This window comes from Gopherus flavomarginatus, chromosome 12 (genome assembly GCF_025201925.1).
Source record: "Gopherus flavomarginatus isolate rGopFla2 chromosome 12, rGopFla2.mat.asm, whole genome shotgun sequence".
Taxonomy (NCBI): domain Eukaryota; kingdom Metazoa; phylum Chordata; order Testudines; family Testudinidae; genus Gopherus; species Gopherus flavomarginatus.
Window position 1 is genome coordinate 44,504,678 of NC_066628.1, and position 23,304 is coordinate 44,527,981.

The 23,304-nt window shown below is 38.2% G+C and overlaps 1 protein-coding gene across 11 annotated transcripts in view; it reads right to left on the minus strand.

Annotated features, from left to right (window-relative positions):
* BPTF (bromodomain PHD finger transcription factor) overlaps window positions 1-23,304 on the minus strand; it is a 95,488-nt gene that overhangs the window by 16,439 nt on the left and 55,745 nt on the right. For 7 of the 11 annotated variants that reach the window (XM_050920685.1, XM_050920683.1, XM_050920682.1 and 4 more), the window contains 14 exons: window positions 21,810-22,061; window positions 17,844-20,262; window positions 14,824-14,948; window positions 13,799-13,927; window positions 12,700-12,850; window positions 11,799-11,922; window positions 9,852-10,098; window positions 9,238-9,399; window positions 7,180-7,331; window positions 6,101-6,224; window positions 5,324-5,550; window positions 3,895-4,117; window positions 1,799-2,709; window positions 1,033-1,115 (listed from right to left, as the gene is read on the minus strand). In XM_050920685.1, the coding sequence (XP_050776642.1) occupies window positions 1,033-1,115; window positions 1,799-2,709; window positions 3,895-4,117; window positions 5,324-5,550; window positions 6,101-6,224; window positions 7,180-7,331; window positions 9,238-9,399; window positions 9,852-10,098; window positions 11,799-11,922; window positions 12,700-12,850; window positions 13,799-13,927; window positions 14,824-14,948; window positions 17,844-20,262; window positions 21,810-22,061 (5,329 nt within the window). The remainder of the gene's footprint in view (window positions 1-1,032; window positions 1,116-1,798; window positions 2,710-3,894; window positions 4,118-5,323; window positions 5,551-6,100; window positions 6,225-7,179; window positions 7,332-9,237; window positions 9,400-9,851; window positions 10,099-11,798; window positions 11,923-12,699; window positions 12,851-13,798; window positions 13,928-14,823; window positions 14,949-17,843; window positions 20,263-21,809; window positions 22,062-23,304) is intronic. The other 4 variants (XM_050920684.1, XM_050920679.1, XM_050920688.1 and 1 more) reach the window with 3 other exon arrangements.

Genomic DNA, 23,304 nt, shown 5'->3' on the forward strand with positions numbered 1-23,304 from the left:
ATTATACTCTTTGGGAAGAAAAGACTCACTGAGGAAGAAAGATGACAGTGCCACGAACAGAGCTGGTCAAATACCATTAACAAAAATGTTTTGTGTTTTTAAAAGTAACACATTGGTCATTTGTAATTGTTAAGAGAGCAGTCTGTGCCAACAAATTTTTAACTTCTGATTTGTGAACTAGCCACTGTGTATTCACTATTCGTTTCTCACACTGAGTGGACACTAAGTTGCATAGTATTGTTCTTGTATCTGATCTGGGGATCAAAACCTTATAAAACAGGAATTCCTTTTCCTGATCACAGGATTATTTGATAAATCAAGTGAATAACAAAACTGTCAAAATAGCAATGGAAGAATATCTAAAGCCAACTACTTTTGTCTGCTGGCTGGGAGGTAAAATAGTTAAACAGAGGACAAGCTCCTGCCAATAAAGGGAAAGAAATTAAGAAACCATAACATGGAGTGCTCAAACAGAAAGGAGAAACAGGCTTAGTGATAATGGAGCAATCCTTCCATTTCCTTTTGAGAGCTCTCTCCAAGTTATTTATCTGCCTGAATTAAAAAACTGTGGCTAGAACTAACCACATGCATCATATCACAGTCCATATCCTGGGCAACAAGTGAAGATAGTCAACATTTATTTTGATTGCAGGAGAATCAAACTGCTCATAATTAGAAATGTTACTTTTAAATCATGGATTGTCACCATTATTTATATATTACTTGAAGTCAGTTTTAGAACTTCACACAACTAAGCTTTTCCAAGCCTGAGACAGAAGGCCTGACTACACAATGGGGAAAGGCACACTACGAGGGCGTGATTTCTAAAGCACACTAATGTTTAAAATAGCACTATGTTAAAGCAAACTAGGGAACTTGCAATGAGCACCAGCACTGTCTACACAGACTGGTTAGAAATCACACTCGCACACTGTGCCTTACAACTCCATGTAAAAAACCCTTATTTTGTACAACAGACAACACTGAACACATTTGCTCCACGTCTATTGATACATCATCATGTGTTCCTACCTCTGATTTTCTTCTCGTTCAGCCGGGGTCAGTGTCTTTTTCTGTTTCAAGTGTTCTATTACAGCATTGTGTTTCATCACCACCTTGAACACAAAGTCCAAACAACATTTGAAAACTTCAGGTAGCGCCTGATAATAGTACTTGGGGAAATGCGGACACTTGCTAACTTAAGTCACATTTGAACAAATAAGTCTTATTTACTTACACTATTTTGAAGGTAACTTTTTATACTTAAATTATGACTAAGGAATTTAGAGATTCAACTTAAATTTTCATTATTTCTGGAGAAAAAAATAAGTGAAGTCAGTTTCACTTTTGTAGTCAGTTAAACTCTCTCAAAGTCCAATTGCTGCACTATATTTAGAGTTTCTGCTCATTTTTTCTCCCCACAGTCCACTCCTCTGTAGTTAACAGCATTATACTTAATACAGCTCTTATAGTGTCCTTTCTATAACAGCCAATGAAAGCACAGAAGTGTTGCAAATCACCAGTCCTCACTTTTTCTGGACTAACATTGAAGATACATTTCTTCCAATAACCAGTGATACAATAAATTAATTCAAAGTGCCAAATAGCAAGTACAGCACAGTAGTCTCTTAAGATGCTGAATTAACTTAGAGGTGCTATTAAATTGGCAAAAACAATTTTGCAATCTAATTTAGAAATGAAAATCCCAGAGGCTCAATTCACAGGCTATCTAATGTATCAATATGATTAACAGAAACATGTGTTTAGCATGGTTTGTATTTACTTCTGATAACGTTACCTGTTTTTGGATAATGTCACTTTGATTAGAAGCCTGAAGAGTGTGTTCACGTTTAATTTCTATCTGTTGCTGCTTTTTCTTTTGCTGTTGCTCCCTGAGCTGCTGAACCCTTTGCAGCTGCTCTTGAACACTAGCTGCTTGAACTGTTACCACATTCTGAATCTGGTGAGCCTGCACTGGGCTGGCTTGTTGAATCTGAATAGGTAACTGAAGCTTAATCTGCTGGGCCACACCACCCTGCTGGGCCTGTATCTGAGCTACAACATGAGACTGAAGTTGGGAGAGAACTTGGACTTGCTGCTGAAGCTGAGGTACAGTAATAACTTTTGTTGTAGGCTGCTGGATCTGCAGCTGAGGGCGAGGTGGAGATTGTACAGTAACTTGATTTAAATTTTGTGCAGCTGGAAGAGTCTGAAGGGAAGTCTGAATCTGGGGTTGCGACTGCTGCTGCAGCTGAGCTTGTATTTGTATAGAAGCTTGGGGTTGCATTTGTATCTGTTGCTGGGTTGTGGTCTGCACCTGGGCTTGCTGCAGAGCCTGGACTTGGGACTGAGCTTGTGGATGGATAACAGTCTGTGGTTGATTTTGGATTTGATTTTGAGGCAGCCCTTGAACCTGGGTCTGTGGTGGAGACTGAACTGTGACTGGAGTTTTAGTTGATTGTGCCATGACAGTCTGTGCTTCAGATTTGACTGGAGACTGAGCTGATGTTGGAGACTGAGATTCAGGCTGTGTCTGATCTTCAGGCTGAAGTGAGGGCTGAGTAGTCTGTGGCTGGGCTGGGGGCTGAGGCTGAATACTTGGGGTTTGCACCTGTGGCTGAGCTTGCAATTGACTGTGAGGGTGGGGCTGAATTGGTGGCAGCACTGGTTGTGTCTGTGTTTGTGAGGCTTGTTTCTGTTCTCCCGTAGCTGTGAAGGATAAAAACAGAGTATTCCACTCATTCCAAGCAACGTGCCTACAAGCTCCATTAATCTGCACAGTTAGGCCACGTCTACACTGCAGAGTTTTGTCGACAAAAGTTATGCCGCTTTAATTAAATTGCTTTAATTAAACCACTGTTGAATGTCCACACTATGCTCCTTGTGTCGGCAGAGTGCATCCACACTAGCAGCTCTTGCATCAACAGAGAGCAGTGCACTACGGGTAGCTATCCCACTTTGCAACTGGCCGCAGGGTGCTTTGGGAAGGGTTTGCAATGCCTTGGGGGGCAGGTACAGTGTCACAAGATGCAGGTTCCTAAATCCCATCATTCCATGGGCGATTGCTAGTCACTTTTCAACTGAAGTATGTGTGTGTGAGGGGAGTGAGAGAAAATGGGGAGGGAGAAGGTGTGCGTGTTGGGGGAGAGAGTGTGTTGGCATGCTGTCTCCAAGTTCAGACAGCGCCTGGAAACAACCAGTCCTAAGGTAGGGGCAGACCCCTGACATCGGCCCCCGCCTCCCTCCCTCCCTGGCTCTGCATAGCACAGCAGTCTCACTCCCCCGCACCCCCTGCACACACACGCCTGCTGCTGTGTTCCTAGTCCTCAGGACATTAATGATTTGCTGTTTGCTGCCTGAGCAGAGTGGCATGCGTAGCTGTCAGAACTTCCCGGAGCTTTGAAAGGAGAGGGGCACATGCCTGTGTAGCTCGAATGCATGGCAGCCGAGTTCAAAACATTGATCAGAACAGTCATGGAGGGCATTGTGGAAGGCCAGTTACGGCGACATAATGAATGGTAGCATCTACACTGACACTTTGTTGCTTAACTTCGTTGAAAAAAGCTTTATGCCTCTTGTCAAGGTGGTTTTGTTTTGCCGACAAAAGTAGCATTGTACACCTCCATTGTTTTGTCAGCAAAAGCTGCCTTTTGCCAACAAAACTGTGTAGTGTAGACGAGGCCCTAGGTTTTCTAAAGTTGAGGAAGCACTATTTCCCCTTTGGTTTAAAAAGAACTACAATACTTTACACAGAGCTTCAGCTGAAGATTTCAAAGCCTACACACTGTTGTTTTAGCTAGATACTTTAATGAAAGAGACTAACTCCAACTATATAAAAAAATTAAAACAACCTAACTCCAATCATCTTTTTCTCTTGAACACAGAAAACCCTACCTGATGTCGAAGTGGAAACTGTCGTAGTAGTCGTGCTAGCTGTTGTAGCGGATGATGATAATGGAGTGAAAAGGAATCTTTGAATTGTACCATTCGGCATGGCCGCTTGCATTAGCTGTTGTCCTGGACCTGGTATTACAGTCACACCCTGAGGTATCAACTGTAACTGGCCAGTAGTTTGACCCTGTCCCTGAATTACCACAGTCAACCCCTGACTGCCACCCTAAAAAAAAAAAAAAAAAAGGGTGTGGGGGAGGGGAGAAATTCATATTAGTATTGATGTCCCAGTGATATAACTCTTAGGTGGACTATGCAGTAATCCAGGAGACCCAGGATTATGAATTCTGGGAATTTAAATCCTGAATCACTAGGATACATATCGTATCTATGATGTTTAATTCTGGGTATCCTATTAACCGGCTCCTGACCCAAAGACCAACCTCAAGAGTCCCAACTGCCTGTTTACAACATTATTCAATAAAACATTTTCCTAACTGCATATCAGACATTGCCCAGCTGTAAGTGTTGACTGTTCATCCAGGTTGTCAGCATGCTGGTAGAATGCTACTGCTTCAATTGTCTCTTTGGATACCACCTTTTTGGAGATCTTTAATACAGGCAGAACCATCCCAGTTTTGCAGACAGATCAGAAGGATAGTTCTAACCCTCAAGGTGATTCCCTGTGTCATGCATGTCTCTTTGAATCAGTCCCACCAGTGGCAGCTCTTGCCTTCAACTGATAACTGCCGTTCTCCACACCTTCAATAAATCAATAACCTTTTCAGTCTGCCCTAGAAAAGTATTCCTCCATGATGTTCTACATGTCAAAAATGACACAAAGGCATGAGCATATTTTGACAATTAAACCTTTTATCCATTCTTAACATTATTAAGTATTTATATTATCGTAGTTCCCAAAGGTCCAAATTGGGATTGGTGCCGTATAAACACAGAAAAGAAGGCCCCTTGAATGGTTAACAATCTAAAGGATTTACAATTTACAGCCAAACTTAGCACGAATCTAAATTTACATGCACTAACCAGACTCTCATGGTCTAGGCATAAACAATGAAGAGTGCTATTTTCCAGTTCCAAATGATGTAACTCTGTCGTTTCCCAGTACCAAAGCAAGTGTAAATGACAGCTATCATGTCCTTCAACACCCACTCAAAGACAGTTGATGGGCATCAGCACCACATTCTGAAGCCAACAAGGTAAGCAGACAAAAGATATTTAGAGAAAATAAATCTCTATTTTCTTAATTTAATTACAATTTGATTTGTATGTACATTATAGGTTTCCCAAAAAGTAAAACTGAAACACAATGTATGAAATGTACAGACATACACACACCTGCCATACTGATGAGCTCAAAGGATATCAGTCTGGGCATATTTTCATGAATGAGTCTATAAAAAAAATTGTTTACCTGTCCTTGAGTTAGCTGCGTGAGTTGGGCCATCGTAAGTTTCACCTGCCCTTGCTGGGGACGAGTGGGCTGCGGTGTTGTGGTTTGTGGTTGTATATTCTGTGGAGGTGTTCCTGGAGCTGTTGCTACCTTTTGTCCAGGACTTGAAGTTGTTGTGCTAGCACTAGACACTGCAGTTGACACAGGCTGACCTCTAATTATCTGAGTCACCACCTGTTGAGTCTGACCTGTTAAAGACAGCAAAATGTGTTATGCTAAAAATACACTTCCAACATTTTTCATTATAGCCCACAAAACTTCTAAACCCCAACTTCATGAGAAAAGTTAAGCAAGCATTCCTGCTTGCTACAGAATATCTATCATTAGTCGCTTCTCTGACTAACCTACAAAAATATCAACCTGATTTCAAGAAGTAAAACATTTTGGAGTCTACTTACAAGACAGTTTTAAACATCTAGCTTTCCTCTAATTACATGCAGTGTTTTCTCACAACACTATTAATTCAAACCTTTCTACAAATTAATCATTTTATATTTTAATTATTCATTAAACTGTTTATCCAAGTTTTTTATTCAACTAGGAAACCCTGTTCTTTGTACCCACCCGAATGAAAGAATTACTCTTCAGTAGACTCTTCAGTAATCTTGATTAAATTGATGATTGATCCCAACACTGAATACAGTAATTTCAGAGTTAGGGTGAATGATACATAAAATGTTTATGGAGAAACAAACCATGGTTTCACACACTGGAAGTTTATAATTAAAATGAACCTACTGGATGGAAGAATACCTTGCTGCACCACTACAGGTGTTCGAATAATAGCCTTCCCTAATGTTGATGGCTGAAGTGGTGTCCGTATTACTGTCATACCTGGGCGGAGTGGTGTTCCTGGCATTATCTAGAAACAGCAAAAAGAGAACATACACATAAAACTTTTCAAAAAGGGCATATCCTGCTGAACCTTCAATTCTTTTCAAACAATGAGAAATAAAGGGATACAAGTAGCTCATATATTTATATGTTGCACGCTTGAAAATTCTGTTAAAGCCGACTTTAGCAAAACTCTTGTCTTATTTACAATCCTGACAAGTTTCTTAGCTCTGATAAGCATCAATTCCGCATTAAAACTATGTGCTATGAGGTCCTATGTTGTAGAAACCAGACGAAAGCCAAGAAGGACAACATGGAAGTGGCTCCATGATCGGTGAAAAAATTATGCGTGGGTTTATCCTCCCACTCCAACCAAATGTGAATGCCAGCCTAGGGAGTATAACACTGAATCCAGGAATCAGACTGATATCAAGGCAACAGGGATCATTATGATCATCTAGTCTGACCTCAGCATAACACAGGCCCAGAGAAGCTCACTCAGTAATATCTACATCATGCTCATAACTTCTGTTTGAGCTACAGTATATCTTTGAGAGACATATCCAGTCTTGATTTAAAGACTACACTGAAGGAGAATTCACCACATCCTTAGGTAAATTATTCCAATTGTTAATTTCCCTTTGTGTTAAATTTGCACATTATTATTTGTATTGCCATAGTGCCTATGCACCCCAGCCATGTATCCAGACCCCACTGTACTAGGCTAGGCACTGTATAATTTTATTTCTAGTCTGAATCAAAACTTGCATCTCTTACACAGCAACACAGCACAACCTTTGAAAACTTTAATAATTCAATAATCCTATTAAAAATCCTATTTTGAAATCTTAAGTGTCTATTAGACTTGCTATGCATCTGCATATGCATGTAGGATCCTGCGCTTCTGTGTTTCTCCATGTACCTTCCATGACTTCCAATGTATTTACCCAATATAATTGATAAAGCTCAGAAAAACATCTTACTTGTGAAGTACATGTTGTACCTAGAGTCCCGGTGGTATTTGGCCTAATAGTTACAGTTGCTGTCCGTGGCTGGAATGAAGTAAATGTTTGTTGATTTGCACCTGTAGTTGATGGAATGATACCCAACACTTTTTGCTGAACTTGAACAACACCTAATAAAAAAAGAATTAATCCATTAATACAAAAAATTGCAAATGTAATAAATCCTAGGAACTCCACACTGACATCCAGTACTCACGCTCTACGTTTTTATGACACTTCTGTGGGACTTCTGTCAAAGTCTCTTGACAGAAACGTCTTCACGTTCTACAGGGAAGTAGTATTACCTCTTCTGTTGCTTATACAACTCCCTCCACAGTATCAGTCCACAGACAGACGTTTTAAAAGGATTTGGGCAAAGAATGATATTTCAGAGTTGTGAACCTTTCTATTCATCTTTATGATGAGGCTCCTGCCCGTGTGTGGTGCCATATACAAGTGTTTATTATTTACACATGTTTAAATATGGATGGCCTGTGTCTCCCTGCTTCCAAGTGGCCTATTTAAACATCTCCAAGAGCCTCAAACTCATGGAGTAGGCGAGCACGATAAGTGCCGTTCATCCACCTAAAAAAAGCACCATCAAAAGCTAGCAGTCTCTGATTTTTTCATAGATTAAATAAAATGGAGATGGCGGAATGAGTATTTTTCTTTGGTGAAGCGATATGCCATCCACAAGCTCACAAAATGTCACGTTGTCTTTTCCAATCAAGAAGAAAAGGATTCAACACTACTGCATTGATCAGTAAAATGAGTCACACCGGCTTCTAAGGAATAACTATTTACAATTAGCAGTTAGTCTGTTTTGCAACACTTTTAAAAAAAATCCTTTTGCTGATGTCTAATAAGAGACGGAAGAGAGAATTTTGCATTCTAGGTTGTCAAAAGAAATTAGAGCTTCTGATTATACACTATGGGACTCAGAGTACAAGGCCCAAGGTCACGAGTAAGAGCAGGCAGAAATTTAAGATACAAACCTACATTTTTTGCCTGAAAACAACTGCCACTGTTTGGGGATAGCAAAGAAAAAGTTGTAGAGACTTATTCCAGTTTGGTTTCAGAGTAGCAGCCGTGTTAGTCTGTATCCGCAAAAAGAACAGGAGTACTTGTGGCACCTTAGAAAACTAACACATTTATTTGAGCATAAGCTTTTGTGGGCTAGAGCTCACGTCATTGGATGCATGCAGTGGAAAATACAGTAGGAAGATATATTTCTCTCTCTCTCTCACACACACACACACACACACACACACACACACACACCCACCCCTCTCAGTGGTTTGAGCATTAGCCTGCTAAACCCGGGGTTGTGAGTTCAATCCTTCAGGGGGCTATGTAGGGATATGGGACAAAAATCTGTCTGGGGATTGGTCCTGGTTTGAGAAGGGGGTTGGACTAGATGATCTCCTGATGTCCTTTCCAACCCTGATATTCTATGAGAGAACATGAAACAGTGGGTGTTACCATACACACTATAAGGAGAGTGATCAGTTAAGGTGAGCTATTATCAGCAGGAGAGAAAAAGAATGGTTTGTAGTGGTAATGAAAATGGCCCATTTCCAGCAATTGACAAGAAGATGTGAGGATTTTTCCCCACTACAGTTTCTCACATCTTCTTGTTAATTGCTGGAAATGGGCCATTTTCATTACCACTACAAACCGTTCTTTTTCTCTCCTGCTGATAATAGCTCACCTTAACTGATCACTCTCCTTATAGTGTGTATGGTAACACCCATTGTTTCATGTTCTCTGTGTGTATCTATCTATCTATCTATATCTTCCTATGGTATTTTCCACTCCACGCATCCGATGAAGTGGGCTGTAGCACACGAAAGCTTATGCTCAAATAAATCTGTTAGTCTCTAAGGTGCCACAAGTACTCCTGTTCTTATTCCAGTTTGGGGTTTTTCTGTTTTTTTGGGGTTTTTTTAAAGAGATAAGTCACATTTTATTTCACTGGGAAAATAATGTCAATGCAATCTGAATTAGAAAGTTAGAAGATACATTGTTCCCCCCTACCTCCTTGGGTTGATGGCACATTGACGGCAACAATCTTGCTGTTTGCTGGAAGTGGCAACTTGGTTATCACTTTGCCTGCCATAGTTACTGGACTGCCTGCAATCTGGAACGTCTGACCTGTGCTGGCAATGGTTGTAGCTGATGTAGCAGCTGTGCTGGTAGCTATTGAAATAAGAGAGTACATTTTTGAACTTAAATTATTATTAGTAAATATGATTATTTCTTATGCATAAGAGTAAAATTGGAAGGTTATTATACAACCACTTTTCAATGTGTCATGTCATTTCCCCCTCATTATATCTTTTAAAAGTTTGTTGAAACAGTGAATTTATGCACAGAACACTTTCACCATAGATGATTACAGATAAAATTGGCACAGATCAGAAATGAAACAATCTGGCTTGAGAGTGCAGGAAAAATATTCGCCTAAGGACGGGACATTCATCTTTAGACAAAATAGAATTGTTCCTCAGTCCCCTCCCAAACTGGTGGTAAAGTTAACCACAAAGATTAGAAATCAAACCCCAATATTGCTATATTATAGAGAAACAGGTGATGTGCTATAGAAGCATTGACTAACAACAGGTTCTTTTAGTGACACACAGATCATTTACCTGCTGAGGACTGGCCTTGTTTAACCCACGTAGCGAAAGTCTGATGGAAGTTCTTGTTCTGCTGGAATGTTACTGTAGCTGGAGAGCCCACTTTAGTAGTGAGCACTACTTTGGTTCCAGTAGGAACTGGGCCTGTTAATGGGCCTACCACAACCTTCTGTGGAGTGGAGGCAGTGGTTGCAGTAGTGCTTGCTGTAGTGACCGAAGCGGCTGTTGTAGGTAACTGCTTCTGTTGTTCCAGTCGCTTCTATAGAAGTTAGAAGAAAGACTCAATGAACGAATGAACAGTTACAATTTGTGGATTTTGCAAGGGATGAATACATAATTTTTCCCACTGAAAAATAAAGGTATTCAAACAGGATCTAGCAAATCTAAATAGTAAATTATTGAAGCAGACTATATTATAGATTGCTATCAAGCTATCACAATTGACATACACATGCAATATAATAATTTGCCATAAAATACTTTATGTATTGCAGATGTATACATTCCGTTGTGCTACACAGCACAAAATGTTATATATATAGCATCTTTTGAATGCTGTACATAATCAATCCAGTGCATTCAGACACTATTCTCAGACTAGCAAGCAATATGAAAGATCAAAAGGTAGAAGGTTTTTTAGCATGATAAACTACAGTCTGAAAATATATGCCCATATTTTGGGTTTCAGTACGTGTCTATGGCTTTCATCAATTTCAATGACAGATGCAAACCTGTATTACACATAGCTCAATTTTTAATTACGGTTGGCTTTTCTGAATTTACTGCTGGCTGCAGCTTTATCTTGCTAACAAAAAGTGACAGAAAGTGAAGATATCTCCATTTCTACTTTATCTAATTTACCATCATCAAAAGAATATAATTATTTTAAGTTTTTCATCTGACTGTAAGCCAATCTCCAGCCTACTCAAAACCATATTCAACAATCCCTTACATACAGTAGGCTTCCCACACTGTCCCTGTCATAAGCAGTGGTGCTTTTTTATTTTAGAGAGATGGCTATCTGCAAGCAATTCAATAATGCCAATTGTAATTTGCATGTTTTTCAATATAGTTCACGATGAGCAGTGCTCCTTATCCATTTGAATCTTGACTGCAAGACTGGGAAAAGTGGGTAGAACTGCTTAGGCACCAACATTATTTCTTTTTCACTATTTACAAGTGAATAAATAATACCAATGATTTAAGATATAAAATAGCAGAAACATTAGAAAATAAAGTAATGGAGGTTTATAAGTTAACTAATGGCATTTTATTTTATGCTTAGATAATTCTAAAATTCTACGTATGGTATCAATCACTAACAAGGAGAAATGTATTGTCTGTAGAGAAGACAAAACAAAAGGAAAAATGAAACCATTCTGGAAAAATTGTATAATTCTTCATTGTAACATTCAGGGTGCAAAATAATAAATAACTAAAAAAATCAACCTGCGATCAGGTATTGGGTATTATTAATTAGCAGGTTAAAACACAACTCTTCCCTTCCATGCTTGTACCCAGAGAAACTCAGGGTAGGACAAAATCAGGTACTAATTCTAGCATGGGAACTAATCTGGCCAATTTCACAGTCAACTGTGTGTTGAAGCTGCTTTCCATCAGACTGTGGAATGCTTCAGATCACACCCTCCTTTTAAAAGCAGAAGGAAAACTTTTTTGGACACAATCTAAACTGGATCTACAAAACTGAAAGGCAATTATAAAAAATCCTTCTTAGAGTCCAGTATGTCAAAATAATGAATGTATTATGTACAATAAGCGACAATGTTCAGTATCTCAGTGGGATCTTTCCAGAAAGTTGAGTTTGTGTATATACTGGAAAAGTTACAATTATACTTGACAAATAGCATTACAGAGGCATACTTTATTTCCTGTGTTTGGATGTACGCAGACTAACAACGCAAACTTTTTGACAGGTGGGAATACTAATGGCTCCCCCACCTGCTGGGCAGCCAATCGTTGCTGTTTTAGTTGAACCTCCATTTGGGCCTTGAATTCCTCAGCCTTCTTCTGTTCACTAACCTTAGCCTGCTGCTCAACTGCCTGTGCCTTTTCTTTCTCCACCCTGTCAAAGACAAGCAACCAAAGAGAAAATTACTGCTGTACACAAAAACAGCTATTTCATTTTATCCAGGTTAACCGATTTTTTGAGAATTAGTCCTGCTTCTTAGACTACTCCTTGAAATATTCTAAAGCAAATGAATGCAAAACCTTTCAAAGAAACTATTTATCAAGACTGTGGTCCAAACTATTTTTGAGAGACTGAAAACACCACCTTATGCGTAACATCAACAGTTCAAAACAGTATCATTTTGTTAGGAAAGCAAGATAAAGGTCTAGCTAAAACTTTTCCTGTAAATGTGAAGCACTGTGAATATTCCTTTCATGTGTGTACACTTTGGGACTTAAGAGTCTGCCTTTACCCTTTGTTTTAAGGGACACATTTACTTCATTCATATTGCAGAATGATTTAAAACCTTTATAGTTTTAGTAAGTAATGTGCATGTCAGAAGGACTTATGCTGCACAGAAATAATCTGTTGGCACACAACACTGTTTAGCAGCCAAACAGTAGTTTGCTTAGTTACTACTTACTAGATTAACACAAAATTAGCGTGAAGGTTTACAGATCTGCCATAATTAAATCAGTTTCTGGCATCACTAGCAACTTGCTCCTTCAACTAAGTTTGTCCATTTTTAAAAAAGAAAGCAAAGACAACATTAAAAGCTTAATTTTTTTATTCATTATGGGTATCACCCAGAACTTGGGCAATCTGGTTGGAGCATTTATTTAACAATGTACACACAAACTAAAATGCTTCATTTAAATCGTGTCAGCTTACCTTTCAGCAAATGCCCTGATCTCCCATAATTCCAATTCCTCCTCTGCCACCCAACTTTCAATGATAACAGGGCCTGTCTGCTTGGGTGTTTCTGGCCTCTTTGGCCTCAGTGCACTTGATCGAAGGCCTTTCCTCTGAGGTGTAGGAGTTTCTTTAGAGAAAAGTCAAATAGTCATTAAAATAAACCAGGAAATAAAATTAAAGTTTCAAATTTAAAGTTATTTAGTGTCAATTTTGACACAAATTCTGCAGTTTGAAAATGGGGGTTATTCAGAGTAAAATTTTCAGACAAACTCCCACTGAATTCAATGGCAGCATTGTTAGGTCAAAGCTGAAGACTTTTAAAATTCCAACCTAATTGTTAAAGAAGTAATCTGAGTATCATTATACTCCAAGAATCTATAATAAGCACAATAGATTCACAAGCTATTTTTGATTTACAGGAAGCTAGAAGCTAAAACTGTATTTAGGAGAGCTGTTAGATTTTAATGAAATCAGGAGAAAAATATAGTCATGCCTACAGTTTTAAAGATCTGTAGGGGTAGGTTCATTTTAGCTTGTTTTGTATGAAGGCATGGCTACTGAAAATCCAGAGAAAATAAATATTACACACACACACACACACACACACACACACACACACACACACACACACACACACACACACACACACACACACACACACACACACACACACACACACACACACACACACAGTTTTTCAGTGGTAGCCTGCTTGAATCTACAATATCATATGGTAGATTAGATATGGAGTTGGGTTAACTTTTTCTTAGTTGATAATTTTCTTCTAACATATTAAGGACAGGATATCCTGCTTATAAAGATGATTTACTGTATATTACCCCATTCATTTTTGCCAATCTCATTTTAGAAACAGGAAGGCCTTTGGCTTTAAGATAATAAATCTAACAGAATGACTAGATTGATCTGTTTAACACAACTGAATGGAGAGTGGATACTTATCTCAAACTGTGCAACACTGCACTCTCCTTAGATGGTCAGGGTTTCCATGAAAATTTGGTTAAACTTATTTCTATAAAATTTATAATGAAGTTTGAAGACTTATGAACAAACATACCTTTTGGAGCCTCTGGTACACCAATAGGGCAAATGATTTTTCTTATACAATACTCTGAACGAATACCATAAGGACCAACATCTCTCCGTTTGATTATTTCAGTTGTTGTAATTTCAGTTTCAGATGTTTCTACAGTGATTTAATCCCAATATGATGTATTATGTTAGAAAATAAAAGGCAAACAAGTTGTTCATCAGAAATAAAGACAGGAAGTTGTGGAGAAATAACTTTCAAAGATCCATTGAGTTTCACAGGCAACCAAAAAGACTATTTCAAGTTTCTGCATGAACAGGCTCAGATTTCCAAATCTGGACTTTTGCTTGTACCTGCATGTAGGCATGGGTACACACGGAAGTAAGGCACGCACAAATGCATGCAGGCTGATTTGAAAATATGGGCTATAGTGAGGAAGTCAAAGAATACTGCAATTAAAAATGGCAGAAATAAGTGATTGTGTGTGCTGACTGGCTTGGAGTAAACAAAAACCAGAGAAATAATTGTTAAGAGATAGTTCATTCCTAGAAACACAGGAGGTGTAATATTAGAATAGATTGTCTACCTCACACACTGGCCAATTTTGATTGTCAGAGGAAAATGTAAACCCCATCCTTCTGCAAAATATCACTACCACCGGCAAGGTGGTGTAAAATCCTGGCATTACTGCCTTCAGTAGAACCAGGATTTTACCCAAGGTGGACGAAATTTTTCTTAACCTCAGATGAACATTCTGAAGTAACTGTTTGGAAGCAACTCTTACACACTTTGTTTCGGGTTACATTTTTTCAAAAACGTACACAGAAAAGTAAGGCATTTAGATTGAACTGATTCATCCATTTCTCCAAAATACTCAAATTAAGTAAAAGAGCAATTGGTATAAACTGTATAATGTTAATTTTATATGATTTTAAGCAACGGAAATTTGTGTAGCATATTGCACTTTTATAGACAGACTCTCAGTACCAATATCCTAAATTAATACAAACTATTCATTTAAAAAAAAGGCAAAAGCTTGTAAGAAATACTACCTGTGCGTGTAGTTCCTCCTCCAGGTGGGGGTTTTGCAGCCATATCATCCCACCTTAAACATGCCCAGAGTAATCGCAACATAAGGCTTACCCCAGCCAATGATTTCACGGTTTGAAGTCGATATCTAAAATAAGTCATAAAGAAAAAAAAAGTTACATTTTTAAACTGAATACATTAAGTTAATGACTAATCAAACCAAAGACTCAAAGGGTTTTCATTTTATCTTTTCAGTATTTAAGTAGCACGAACACCTTTAATATAGTCAGTTCCTCAAACTCTTTGGAACTCATACTGTCCTAGATCTCCAGAAGATTTCCCATTGATGTCAGTGTGTATTGCATGTGTGGATCAAGGCTGGGTACATGACAGATCTCCTTATGTACTTCATGGCACAATGGGATAAGATGCTGTACCAAACACCCCTAAATTCTGCAATGTTAGTTTGTTGTATCCCCCCAAAATATCTTTCGTTCCACATGACCCCGGAAAAAAACGTGCAAGAAACATGACCATCTATATATTCTATAGTGTTACAGAGTAGAATTATCTTTATTAGATGACATATGAGGTCAAAATTAGGAAACCTTAAAATAAAGATTTCTACTTTTCTTCATAAGTAAATGAAACAGGGCCTTCTCTTAGTAGGTGTGTGTTTAAATGCTCCCGAACAAACTGAAAAGGCTAAAAACCTAGCACTTTCTGAACTAAGATTGAAAAGCCATAGAAGAATGCATAGAGTATATTTGTTTTGAAAGTGTCTGCAACAAGGCATAGTCACTTGTTGATGGCACTGTGGGGGGGCCTAACTGTAAAAGTTTCTTTGAGTTGATCTATAAATCCGACAGACAAAGCATATACAGAATTCTCTTAGGAAATGGGTAAAGGATATGTGTGCACAAATAACCTCATCTTAAGGTGATGAGTTGGGAAGTGGGGGGTAGATTAAACATATTTTGATAAAGTAGAGAGAATTTTATCAAGTTATTTACATGTCATTGCAGGGATGCCACTGGGCAGCTGGAGGAACATGCAAAAGAGGCTGACCAAAAGACATTCTACATTGAATACCACTTAGAGGAAAAATATATAGCACTTAACAGACAGCACATACAAAAGATAGGGTAGGGACAATGCAGCCTTGTTTGAGATCTAAGCAATGTCTGACAGTGCAGGAAGGATTCATATTTAGCGCAAAATGGCTAACACTAATTTCTGAAGCTGGGAGTGTATCTGAAGGTATCCAGGACAAAATTAGGGGCCTCTCTCAATGAACTAAGCTGAAAAATTAACAATATTTCTGCAGATCCATAAACTGCAGTGAAGATTTTCTGCAGGAATCTGCAAAACCCTCCCCACCAGAGAAACTCACTTTTCAGCAGTGTTTATAACAATTATTATGATTTAAATATCAAAGATAAAATATCAGTGCCTGATCACAATACTGAAGATTTTGCAAGTAATAATGGGCTGTAGAAACAGATCACGAATTAATCAAAAAAATTTCATAACGCAATTCAGCACCAGTTATTGCTTTTTTGAAATAATAGATTTGGGTCACCTTGTCTTTTAAGGTGAAGACAGAGCAATTAGAATGATTCTTAGTAAACATTCTGTCACGAGACACAACTAAAGTTGCTAAGATGATTCTCACTAAAATCTTGATCGTGCATCATTAAAGTTAATAGGCGTTTTTCCATCATCTTGAATGGGAGCAGAACCAAGACCTAAAGCATACGAGTCTGGATATGCAGTGGAGATATATAAAATTATGGAAGAGCTTTAGCAGGCAAATCTACAAGACACCATATACCATTCAGGCCCAACTGTACAAAGGGTTGTGTGTTATAAAGAAGAATGTTCACATAAAACCAAGAAAATTAGGATGTTGAAAGAAAATAAGATTCAGACCCTGTCTACATACACAAAAACACGTTTAAACATGGTTATGGCTAAAAGTGTATTACAGCATATCTCACATCCACACAGGCTATAAAAAGTCAATTTATAACTACATTTTAAACTTAACAGAAATTGTGTCTACACTAAACTTTTTCTTACATTTCCCACTACTGCATCTTTATCTATGAGAATGCTAGTATAGATTGACCTCTATTGTTAAGCATCCTATCTAATGTAGATAAAACTACTGAAAGAAAAACATGGGACCTTAAAAATGGTCATAACATTCCCTCCCACCACCACCACCAAAACACTAGACAAAAAGAAAACATTTAATGCAGCTGAGCCACAATCAAGTTTAAATATGGTTATTTCTGCATTATAAACAATCTCAGAACTATTTTGTTCCAACAAGTTATTCCACCTATTCATCGATTACAGATAAGACTGAGGTTCCATCTCCACTGGTCTTTAAACTGAGCCTGAGAATCAGTTCCATTTAAATCTATTTCCACCACTTTTGTTTAGTGTGGGGAGGATCACTTTTCTTTTATGGTAAACCTTGCTACAACACTGTTTTAAACTCTGATTCTGTGTTGTTTGGATCCATCCAAAAACTGGCAGCTCGGGGCTTGTCAACATGGGGAACAAAAATAACTAAGGACTTGTCTACATGGAGAAGTTAGTGCACAGCAAGCTAGTGTGTAAATTTACAGTGCCCTTGCCACTCTGGCACTACCTTCCTGTCGTAAACATTCTTACTGAGCACTTAAAGCACCCTCATTGGTATAGCTCAGAGCTAAACTGCCAGAGGGCATTTTTGTGCACAGTAAGGGGTAGCACTGGAGTAGCTAGTGTGCTGTAAATTCACACCCTAGCTTGCTATGCACTAACTTCCCATAGAGACAAGCCTGACATCACCTGTAACCCACACCTTTACTGATTTCAGTTCAAACCTGTGTGTGGATGCTTATTTTGGGATAAGAATGCCCTATTTTGATATGTCTTAAGTCAATAAAAAATTACCTTTGGCAAGCCTATTGTATTGCTTTCATTTTTACAGTTAATTTCACCCCATCCCAAATTCTTCTTTAAAAAAGGTAAACATTAAAGTATGTACCTCCAAGTGATACCAAAAGTTGGTCTTGGGGATGGATACGGCCAAATATCCATGGCAGGTTTTGCATTGTAGTTGAAATAGGGAACCTCTCTGATCCCTCCTCTTCTGGCCAACTTTTTTAAATCATCATTGGGTAAAACAAATATGCTCTTTTTACTGCTTTTGGTAACAAATTTTCTGTAAGATGGCAAGGCTGTTCCAGAACGAGTCTTCTTGGGTCTCGAAAATTTCATTAACTTCACTTTGTCCCTTGTGGAATATTCTTTGCTCACAGTCATGGAAGTCACCAATGTGCCTCCTGGAATAGTTAATGAATCAGTTACTATTGTGGTTATCACAGTTTTACTGTGCTCCTGTACAGAGATGACATCAACATTGCTGTCTGCAGCAGGTGCGGTAAGCTTAGTTACAGTGGTGGTGGTAGTTACAGTGGAAATGGCACAATTTTCTGTAGATGACACCATAGTTTGTTTATCATCCTTGAAGGCTGACAACTCTGCTACTTTAAACACCGTTTTCGATTCTGTGGAAACAGTTGACGTTGTGGTGGTCACTTCTGTAATAACAGTTTTATTTTTTGTTTTATTTTCTCCATTGACATTTTCAACTTTATTATACATCTGCAGGCCATTCTGATCAGTAAAGTCACTACTCAAGCTAGATTCCTCACAAGAAGTTACTGGTGAGGGTGCAACTTCCTTACCCTCAATGGCTTCTGTTTCCATGGACTCTACTTCACTAATCACATTATTTTCTTTACAGGAAAGCTGTGCTTGTGTAGAAGCACTATCAACAAAGCTGGATCTTTCAGGAGAATGCTGCTTTTCTCCAATATTTTGCACACATTTAGACATTTTATCTGGAAGCAGAGGATACTCTCCAGATTCACCACCAATGTCTGCAGAACTTTGTAAACATGATTTAGTATCCAAGTTATTTTTTAAATCTGTGTCCTCCATAGTGATATCACCATTCATGAATGGTTTTACAGAGGATTCTTTAATAGTCAATTGTTTTATTTCATGTTCAGGAATGGATTTACTAATATTATTGACTTTAGGTTCAATATCACTCCCTGCCTTAGTATCACAGGTATCTTTCATTAAACAGTCTTCATTTGACAATACCTTAATGTCACTGTCTTTTCCATTAATTTGAAATGCCACCGATTTCTCTCTCTCCACTTTAGTCTCTATTTCTCCATGTTTATTGTTCTTTTTGTCAGTGATACTTTTTAGATTCAGCTGATCAAGACATTTGTTTATGGTACTTGCTTCCATTTTCTGTTCCTCACCTTGCTTTTCACCATTGGCTTCAGTGACTTTAGAATTCAATAAATCACCACTAACATTTACTCCACTCATATGTTCAGGAGTTTGGCTTTCATGTGTTTTTTCTAAAGGTAGCTCGTTTTTTAACGATTGTTTCTGACCAGATAAAATCTTGTTTTCTGTTTTAACATCAGTGTTTTTCTGAGCAATATGTTTTCTCTCATCATCTTCTTGTGGGGACACTGGTTCAGAATGGCTTTCCAGTGTGCAATTATTTTCTGGGTCACAGACCTGTTTTTCAGGTTTTTCTTCTGAGGTTGCTTTTTCAGCAATGGGCTGAACATCTGTTTCACAGCTGCTTTCAGTTACCACTGGCTGTAATGGGTTTTCACATTCACTCTGAGACACTGTGGTATTAAATATTTTTTGTGCTGAAGATTTTTCATTGTTTAAGGTGCCACTCTTGCTTATATCTTCTCTGTGTGTTTGTTTTATGACATCCATGAAGGGACTCTCATTCTCTCTTTTTTTAAGAACCTCTTGTCCTGGACTATTATCAGCAGCGATTGGTTCAGAATCACCTTCTTTAGTGATGTTCTGAACTGAACTTTGAATTTCAGAGGCATCATCCAGTACTTGGCCTTCTCTTTGTGACAGTCTGTCTATGGAAGGCAAAGAAGGCTGGTCTGGTTCACTGGTTTTGGTACAAGGTGTACTGCTGGTTGGCAAGCAGTCCTGTACTGAATCTTCAGTTTGGATCTTACCTGAAATATGGGATCTGTCTTGGGAAAACATGTGAATCTGGCTTTCTTCTTTTGCTTTAGTTGTTTGTGGCTCATCTATGTTTTTCTGTGGACTCACAGATCTACTGCCTACAGATTTAGAACTAGCCTCCAGCTTCATCCTTTCTAGGCGCTGTTTTTCTTCCAGCGTAAACTGTTTTACTCTCCTTTCAAGTAGTCCATCCAATTTTGACGTTTTTACTTTTCTTTTGTAGCAAGTCCATAAGTGAAACCCCTCGCTGACATTGATTAAATCTGCTTTAGAGTGAATATCCTCATTTTTTGTGGGGGATTCAATTTTTACATCATCTATCTCCATGGGTTCTTCCTTGATGGCTCTATTTTCACAATCAACTTCTCTTTCCACTGTGAACAATAAATATTTTTGAATCAATAGGATCTCTCCATAATGACAAAATACAATAAATAACTCGTTTTTACATGAAGTTTAAAGTAATAACTGCATTTACAGCACTACACAAAGGGCTGGATAAACATTAACTGGACTAAGAAAAACATGAAGCAGAAAACTTAAGACATTCACATACAGTACACTACTGCAGACAAGCAGTATGAAATACAATGACTAAAAACTAGTCAAAAAACTTCACCTGAGACTCTCAAAACTAAAAAAGATTTGTTAAAAGGTTTCTTGTGCTTTAACATACATAAAAATATATAACATCCTAGGTAGTGTGAGTGTATGTGTGTATACACACATACACACATACACACACACAGGTGCATTCTGTCACACACACATATATTGTGTGCGTGTGAGAGACAGAATACACCCTTGCATTCACATACCACACAAGGCATGGCTTGTACAGAGATTATTACAATAGTGTGTAGGGTATCACTTGAAAACACATAACTTGCTGATCAGTAATACAGTAAAATGTATATAGCAACATTGTGTGTAAAGTTATGAACATAAGCTGAAATCATGACTGAGGAGTGTTTCTCAAATAAATCTGGGTAGTGGCCAAACCAGTTTCTCAAAACATAAAAAGACAAGCCGAGGCCCCAGCCAGATGTCAACAAAGCTGATGAGCCATCACCTATCAAGAGGCCATTCTTTGGCAAGGAAGGGGGGACAGGGACAAAGATCTGCATCTTAGTAGTGAAACAGCACGAGATCTCCTTCCTCCTCCAGACTTGTCTCTCGGTTCTCAACTGGAAATGCCTTTCAAAGAGGGACCGAAACTATAAAATGGAGGGGTAAATACCCCAAGAGTTCCTCCTCTCCCTTCCCCCGCCCATCTTATTCTCCACAACTGAGAAGACAAAGAAAACAGCCATTGGATTCTAGGGGGACAGTTCCTGACTTGAAGACTCTGGTCAGCAACGCTATTGAAAGCACTTGGTGAGAAACTTTAATCTAATAATTTAAATTTAGCATTAGAAAGCCAGTTATCTTTATTTTTCTTGTAACCATTTCTGACTCTTACCCCTCATTCCTTGTACTCACTTAATCTCTTTGTAGTTAATAAACTTGTTTTATTGTTTTATCTAATCCAGTGTGTTTAACTTAAAGTGTTTGGGTGACTCCACTTAAGGCAGTAAACTGGTGTATATTATTCCCTTCTCCAGGAGAGGGCTGGGCAGTATAAGATATATTTCTGGGGGAAAATCTGGGAGTGGGAGTGTGTTGGGGTCACCCTGCAATATAGTCCAGGCTGGTGAGAGCCAGACTGTAATATAAGTGTGGCTGGCAGGCTGCAGTTACACACAGGCACTCAGGGTGTTACTTGCATGCTGGAAGGCTGTTAGCGAGCAGCCCAGGTGGGAGCTACTACCAGCAAGGTATTGTACGGCACCCAGGGCTGTAGGGCAGGGGTAAACAGTCCCTTACTGTCTGGACTGCACCCTGGTATGCCACATTCAGGTCTGAAAAATGTCTATATTACCTTCAGCTTTTGCATGATCTAAGTTTTCAGAATTTGTATCAATTTCCACCTTTTCTTCACTCATTTTGTTTTCTTCCTTTACTTGGACTCTCTCCAAGGTTTCAGAAATTTCTATTTCCTTTTGGTTCTTTCGTTGTGGATCATGAGAATCTTTTTTTCTTTCTTTAAAAGAATCAGTCTCTATTTTTACTTTTGCTGGACTTTTTCTTTTATCCAATTCACACTCATTTTCAGTGGTAACATCATTCTTTCCTATTACAATAGATTAAAAAAGTAGAAAGTTTTAAATGTTTTAAGGTGCTCATAATAACTCTGTACATTGTTAATGATTTAATTACATTATTTCCTGCATTTTACACACATCATGTATAATGTTTTACCTTTTCAGCCCTCCTGAAATCAAAATTAACCATGTGTCATGGTTAATATGTAGAAAGAGAACCCAACACTACTGTGATACTTTCAAGGGGCTCAAATGTTGAATATATACAAGTATGCTATGGGCCCAATCCTGGAAAATGGTAAAAATTCCAAGCAGTCTCGGGCTCTTTGGTCTGGATTTTAAAAAGTGACTAGTGTTCTTGGAAGCACAGTGTGAGATATCTTAAAAGGACCTGATTTCCAGAAAGAACTGAGCACCCATCCTCTGAAAATCAGGCCCCTTTACAGTGTCTCAAGATAGGCTTTCCAAGAAAAAAAAAAATTTTTTTTTTTTCAATTTTGGCCTGTACACCTTAAGCCCTGGTTGGATCCAACTGGCAAAGACTTTGTGTCTGTCACTCTGCACTCCATGAGACAACAATAATCCAATCTAGCAGTTACAAAAGCAAACCAAAGACTGTGTCCACAAGTAATACTGCAGAGAGAGCCTGCATGTTTTTGTGGATTCCAGAAAATGTTTTAAAAAGTTTCATAGCAGTAAATTCATCCACAAATTTTCTAATATTTGAAAGGAAATCCAAGATTACTTGCATCCTACTACTTTTCTAAAATAAAACTGCAGACAGACAATTTTAAGGGTCAACAGTACCAAACAGAGCTTAGATCACGTTCATTCATAGGACTGGTTGACCACAAAAGCTGACCTGTATCATGATTTCTGTAGATAATAGTTTCCTTTTCCACTGCAAAACTATGGTTTCCAAATCACATTTGTTAATGGCACAATATTTGATTAATATAGAAAATAGGTATATATCTACAATAACTAGCTTATGAATGCTATTTTTGGACATAGATTGTCCATGAACAAAGCATATGTGAAGATGCACATTATTTATAAGCACTACAAACTGCCTCAACTTCATAAATGAGACAATTTGACATAAATGATCAATTTTGTGGGGCAGCTGAAATACATGCATTATACAGAAAAAAGGCAACAGCAAATTCCTAAAGTTTACGTTGAACACTATTTAGAACAAAGCCTACTTATCTGGGATATCTTAATGCAGTCTACTAAATATGCAGTAAATTCAGTAAGTAGTATGTTATT